The sequence below is a fragment of the Sinocyclocheilus rhinocerous genome, unplaced genomic scaffold (genome assembly GCF_001515625.1).
Source record: "Sinocyclocheilus rhinocerous isolate Xijiao unplaced genomic scaffold, SAMN03320098_v1.1 scaffold1600, whole genome shotgun sequence".
Taxonomy (NCBI): Eukaryota; Metazoa; Chordata; class Actinopteri; order Cypriniformes; family Cyprinidae; genus Sinocyclocheilus; species Sinocyclocheilus rhinocerous.
In genome coordinates this window covers 1,446,619-1,453,606 of record NW_015665129.1, presented here as the reverse complement: position 1 = coordinate 1,453,606, position 6,988 = coordinate 1,446,619, and the positions used below count along the sequence as shown (strand labels likewise).

Here is a 6,988-nt window from a genome sequence, read left to right as displayed (position 1 = left end):
AAAAATAATGTCATAAATAGTTTTTCTTTATCAATTAACTTCTATTAACTAAATTAAATCAACATTTGGTGTGAGCATTCTTTGTGTTTAAAGCAGCTTTTGCTCTATAGGTGCACCTGCGCATAGTTTTTCAGGTAGATTTGCAGGTAGGTCTCTTGAAGCATCTTGGAGACATTGCCACAGTTCTTCTGGATTGAGTCTGTCTCAGTTTGTTCTGTTTCTTCATGTCATTCCAGACAGACTGGATGATGATCAGATCAGATCTCTGTGTGGAGCACTGGCTGTTGTCAAAATCTCACTGGATTATTACAATTAATGGCAAAATGAGTGTTTGGAAATGTAAACTGATATTTCCTACTTACACGCTACAGCAAAAGATAGAAATAACTGACTTAAAACCATTTTTTAGATGGTGAAAATACTAGTGTTCTAATCATTTTCACAAATGATTAGAACACTAATCTTTCACAATCATTTTTAAAATTACAATCTGATGTGTGTATGTGTGTGTTTGACCTTTTCTTTTCTCTTTGTGTCTCTCCAGGAACAAGTTGAATATGTGTTTTTGATCATCTTCACCATCGAGACGTTTCTGAAGATCCTTGCGTACGGCCTCGTCATGCACCCAAGCTCCTACATCCGCAACGGCTGGAATTTACTGGACTTTGTCATCGTCATTGTAGGGTACGGCACCATCTTCACTGCTCTATCCATCCCCACTTGTTTGTTTACTGTCTTTTTCATTAAAAAATGAGTCATAATAACCGGAGTGACATCACAGCCTTTCCTCCCATGATTCACTTGCATATTAATTTTCATAGATGATTTTTATTCAGGTTGTGTAATGGCCAGCAGCAGCTCTCTTATTCACAATTCTACTCTTGTCCTGCAGTTCTCTTTACCTCCTTTTTTTCCTATTTTCTCCCTTTTCTCAACCTCTCCCTCTCGGATTATCTGGTCAGATCTGGCTGTCAATCCTCGCTCTCTCGCTTTCTCGCTCTCTCATTGTGTCCTAATCTGACCTACAGAGAATAGGCACTACCCTTAATTTCACACACCAGGCTTTACATCCCTGTGGTAAATGTGTGTGTATGTGAAGTGTGTAAATACATGTTTCATCCACTTAAAAAAGAATCAGTCTTTCATAGTGTCGCTATTTAAACTCATTTTCTTCCTGCGCACACCGTAGAGTGTATTTAAAGAGCGACAATCCCCAGAGCTCTGTCCATCCTGCTAAAATGGGCCTAAACAGCTGTTCTGAGGTTATTAATGGCCAGTTGGTCAGAGTGATTGTTAATTATCTAAAGGAAGATGACTGTGCCAGGCATTTAGCGCCTTTTTGAGTATAATTTTGAGAGCTTTTTTTGGTATTGATTGGAGATTTCATTAAGCTCACAGACAGAACCGCTAATGGGCAGGTGGATCTGTTCCAAACACACGGTATTACACATCATAGTACTGCTGCTTATAATACTAATGCCATCCCAAGAGTATTTGTGCATGCGTGTGTATGCATGAAAGCACAAAGATAGCTGGGATAGGTGCCACAAATATTGTTGCCCAGCCAGCTTCCACAACACTTCAGTACGTTCATTTGGGAATAGAATTTTGCTAGTCACGCTGTATGTTTTCAAACCACTTTAAAGAACCAGTTCATAAGAGTCATTTGTTTGGGAATCGGGTGACACTGGTCAAGATGTATGTTTTTGACTTCCTAAAAAGAACCGGCTCATAAGTGCCATTTGTTCAGGAATCAGGCTAGTCAAGTCAAGTCACCTTTATTTATATAGCGCTTTTAACGATACAGATTGTGTCGAAGCAGCTTTACAGTGTTAAATAGGACAATAGTGTGTCAGTAATGCAAAAGGACAATAGTAAACACTCAATTTTCAACTGTTAAAGGCAGTTCATCATTGAATTCAGTGACGTCATTATCCAGCTCAGATCAGTATAAATAGTATCTCTGCAATCAATTTTAGTTTTTTATATAAGAAAGTAAGTGTGAAATTAAACCGAATATTCAAACACTCTAAATATTATTAAATATTATTATAACATATGAAAACTGTCTGCATTCAAATGTTTTTAATCTTTCATTTGATGAATATTTGAAGTTCAGATTTTAACGTAAGAAGATCATAATTTTACCTTTAATATTACATTATACATTTTATTATTTAATATGTATTTAATGAACCATATTTATGTACATTTGTTTTTGTTGTTTGTATTTTGCAGGTTGTTCAGTGTGGTATTAGAGACTGCTACTCATAAATCTGGTGAAACAACTTCCCACATGCCGGGGAAACCGGGAGGTCTGGATGTCAAAGCTCTCCGAGCCTTCAGAGTCTTACGACCCCTCAGACTGGTTTCAGGAGTGCCCAGTGAGTTTGTGTTTGTAATAGAAAGAAAATTAAGCAATTTAATTTGACGCCTGATTTAATCTGGTTTACATTGCTATGAACTATTTAATGGTATTTTCCCCACACAAGAGTGTTATTGTGCTCCTAAGAAGGTATTCTGAGATGTTTTGTATGGAGTGATGTGCTTGTGTGATGCACCAGTGTTTTGAACAGTTACAATATTTGTGCAGTGATCAGAGAGGCTGGTGTAGCCTGACCTCTCTATCGTCATACTTGGGCCTATAGATTCATTCAGCATCCTCACCAATGAGCTTGACTTATGGTTGCAACCAGCGGCTGTGCTGTTTTGCAGTCATTTCAAAATCAGGCCCGCTGACACACGCTCCTGAATCATTAGCCCCTTTCACAAAGTAATACCAGTAAATTGCCATAAAATTACCGGAAAGACTTTACTGGTAAATGAAAACATGTGCTGTTCACACAGGCAACGACGTTTCGTGTTTTTACCAGTAAAGCACCATTCACACATCGGTTTCAAATTACCGGTAAATTCTGTGACATCATTAATCAGAAATGACCTTTAAACTGTTGCGCCTCCTGGTGTTGTGTTTGTAAGCATGGAAGGGTATACGCGGTCAGTGTTTTATTGATGTTTTCATTTTTGTGTCAAACGTTCAAATTCATGCAGCTGCTTTTGGCCCAGAGACATCATTAGATGACTTCAAACTGAACTACACAGTGCGGAGTAAATGCGTCATCTGCGTCAGAATGTTATGATTGGCCCAGAGTAGATGTCTTACGTCAGCGCGTTCTGAACTTGTACGTGCTCATACCGCTAATCTACGTTCTGCGTTCACGCATAGCATCATTCTGGCAATTTACTGGTAATATTACAACTTCTCGTACCCGTAAATTGCCAGAACGAATTTACCGGTATTTTTAAAAAGGTCCTGTTCACACATGATCTCTTAACGCTAATTTACCAGTAAAGTCTGAATGTGTATGTGTGGTCAAAGGGGCTATTGACCAACTAACCAAAAAGCCATTTATTGCTTGTGTCTTTACAATACTAAGGTGATGATTTCAAAGAGCGCTGTCCATGGTGCTGAAAACACAATTCCATTAGCTACTGTACAACAGAGCTCTGGCGAAGCTGGTCAAGATGGCAGAAAACAGGATCATGTAAACCATTGACTTATTCCACCATAGTACATTTAGAAGCTGGTGTGGATCTTTCCTGCCTACTGGCATGTATGATGGTATCTCTCCCTCATGTGCTCACCTGCACGTTAATCCTGGCACTTCTCCCATTAAGGCAAGGTGACTTTGAACTAAGACACTTCTTCTTCAAATACCCATTACTTTTGCCAGAAAACACACATTACAAAATCCTCACTATGTACATCTGTAGTGCTATTATGTTCTGGCTGCCATTGTCTTGATTAAGGTAAATTGATGTTAGTGTCAGTCAATCAATCTATCAACCACTCAGTCAGTCAGTCATTTATATAAAATGTTTGAAAAAATTTGTTACAGATTTTTAAATTTTATTTTGACGATAGCAAAGATGAGACGAAAAAGATTATTCATGGTGTGACAAGTCACACATTTTGTCATGTTGAACATTATTTTCAAATAAAATGTTTTTGTTGACTAAAATTAAACTTCCTTTCAAATGTTTGGAGTCAGTAAGATTTTTTAAAAAGAGAAATGACTACTTTTATTCAGCAATGCTGCATTAAATTGCTCAAAAGGGACGACAGCACATTACATTGTTACAAAGATTTCTGTGATTGCCATCACAGGAATCATTTACATTTTAAAATATATAAAAATAGAAAACTGTTATTTTAAATTGTAATAATATTTCACAACATTACTGTATTTGTGATCAAATTCATGCATGTCTGGGTAAACTAAGGGACATAAACATATCTTACTGACCCCAAACTTTCGAACATTTGTGTATATGCCATGTTAGTAATTGAAAAATTGGCCTAAAATAAATAAACAAGTCTTGTCGAAATGCTGACTATTACATTATTTGCAAAAATAATAAAATACTAAACTGATATAATGGACAAAAACAGTCAGAATGGGAATGTTTCTTCTTATACAAAAGTACAGGTTTTGGGTTACAGACTGTGCTCCATTATGAGGATTTTTCTGCTCTGTGTGTGTGCAGGCCTGCAGATTGTGTTAAACTCCATCATGAAGGCAATGGTTCCCCTGCTGCACATCTCTCTGCTTGTCCTCTTTGTCATCATCATCTATGCCATCATCGGATTGGAGCTCTTCATCGGACAAATGCATCACACCTGCTATTTTATAGGCACAGGTAACTACACACACTCACATAAAATATTTAAGTGCATTTTCTGTCACTCTCTGTCTTACTCCATCTGTCTGTCTCTTATCTTTCCCAGATAATTATGCGGACGATGATCCAGTCCCGTGTGCGTATGCGGGTCACGGTCGCCAGTGTGCTGCCAATGGCTCCGAGTGCAGGGGAAAGTGGGATGGACCGAACAGTGGCATCACTAACTTTGATAACTTCTTCTTTGCCATGTTAACAGTGTTCCAGTGCATCACAATGGAAGGCTGGACAGACGTCTTGTACTGAGTAACTACGTAAACTGTGTCTTCAGATTGACTGTAATGGTCTATAATTATCTTTTAAGGAAGTGATTGTGTATGACACTGATACAGTTGCCTTTGCCTGTGTGTTCATCTCTGTAGATGAATGATGCAATTGGTTTTGAGCTGCCGTGGGTTTACTTTGTAAGCCTGGTCATCTTTGGATCCTTCTTTGTTCTCAACCTTGTGTTGGGTGTGTTGAGCGGGTGAGTTGATAGGATCGATGTGTTTATGGGCAAGTGTGTACGGTTGTCATCACTTTTTGTGGCTGACTTTGTCCCGAACACTTTTTTAAATATCCACAGTGTTGTATTCAGAATATACATTTTATCAGTTCAAGCATTTTCTGGGAATGCCTTCAAAAGTTTGGGATCGTTGATATGTTTTTGAAAGAAGTCTTTTACGCTCACCAATGATCAAAAATACAGAAAAACAGTAATATTGTAAAATATTATTACAATTTAAAAGAGCTGTTTTTAATATTTTAATATATTTTAAATTGTAATTTATTCCTGTTATGGCAAACCTTATTTTTTCAGCAGCCATTACTCAATCTTAAATATTTTTGTTAAATATTTTAAGCTTAATTTTTTTTTTTGTGGAAATGGTGATTCATTTTTTTCAGGATTGTTTGATGAATAGAAAGTTCAAAAGTACAGCATTTATTTGAAATATTTTTTAACATAAATATCTTTCCTGTCACTTTTGCTCAGTTTAATCCATCCTTGCTGAATAAAAGTACTAATTTCTTGCTGACCCCAAAGTTTTGAATGGTAGTGTACTTATTTATTAATACCTATTTATGATCCACACATTTTTCTACTGACAAATGTAAAAAATATGCAGAAAAATAGCAACTCAATAGTCTGCAGTTAATTTTGTTGATTTTTGCCTATTTCTAACCGTAATGTTATTGTTTATGTTTCAGTTTTGACTCTGAAAGCATGAATACCATGATAGATACATCACATGTGACAATTTATGTATTAAAACAGTTAGTCCATAACCCAATTAATATTTATGAGCTAAGACTTCTGCATTTCATGATCTCATACACTGTGCATTGTAACTTGTTTGCATGTCTGTGATAGTTTAACAGAGGACAGCAGCAGCAGATATCAGATGTTTTTACTCACCTGAATGGAACAATCCCCAGATGCTGAGAGTAGCAGCTTTGCAGAGTTTGATTTCCTGCAGACAACAGAATTCCCCAAAGATTCTGCCTTGTGCTGCTTACCTCTCCGTTAAACAGAGTGTGAAAGTCCACAGTGTGTATTGTGCGTGTGTGCGTTTGTTTTGCTTGTCTAACAGGCCATACTTGTGTGTAGAGAATTCTCTAAGGAGAGAGAGAAGGCGAAAGCTCGCGGAGATTTCCAGAAGCTTCGTGAGAAACAGCAGATGGAGGAGGATCTGTGTGGATATATGGACTGGATCACTCAGGCTGAGGATATTGATGAGTTTGATGAGGACGGGAACAGACGTGAGATCTCTTCCTCTGTTTAACCATCTATACCCCTTTGTCTTTGATATCACCTGTTCATTGTTGATCACCTGTTTCTCCTATACCAGTTTACCATACAGAGACAATTAAGTAAGACAGGGTTTTTGATCCCAAGGACCCCAAATATGTTGATCCCTTTCTGAGGGCCTCCTAACTAAAATGGAATGACAGCTATATAATTTGAGGTATAATGATTCATTCACATCATATGAGAAAAGTAGTAAGCATCATATTATAAAGACTAAGTCTAAAGCAAGTAATTAAAATATTATCTGTAGAATATTTACTTTGCATGATTTTTTAACCACTATTAATGTTAGATGTAGTGTTTCTTAGTGTTTGAAACTATGGTTGTCAACAGAATAAAATAACTGGGATTAATCTTATGATTTCTGACCATAATTTTGAAAGCAAAATGAGACATGTAATAGAAAAGAAAAATTTAATAGAAATATTCTAGATATTTACAAAATATTATATATATATA

General features: G+C 36.8%; 1 protein-coding gene across 1 annotated transcript in view; it reads left to right on the top strand.

Annotated features, from left to right (window-relative positions):
- Nucleotides 1-6,988, top strand: part of cacna1fb (calcium channel, voltage-dependent, L type, alpha 1F subunit) — a 44,810-nt gene that overhangs the window by 10,553 nt on the left and 27,269 nt on the right. Inside the window, 6 exon segments of the mRNA XM_016542257.1 lie at nucleotides 545-684; nucleotides 2,239-2,384; nucleotides 4,549-4,701; nucleotides 4,790-4,986; nucleotides 5,103-5,206; nucleotides 6,329-6,480. Of these exon segments, the coding sequence (XP_016397743.1) occupies nucleotides 545-684; nucleotides 2,239-2,384; nucleotides 4,549-4,701; nucleotides 4,790-4,986; nucleotides 5,103-5,206; nucleotides 6,329-6,480 (892 nt within the window).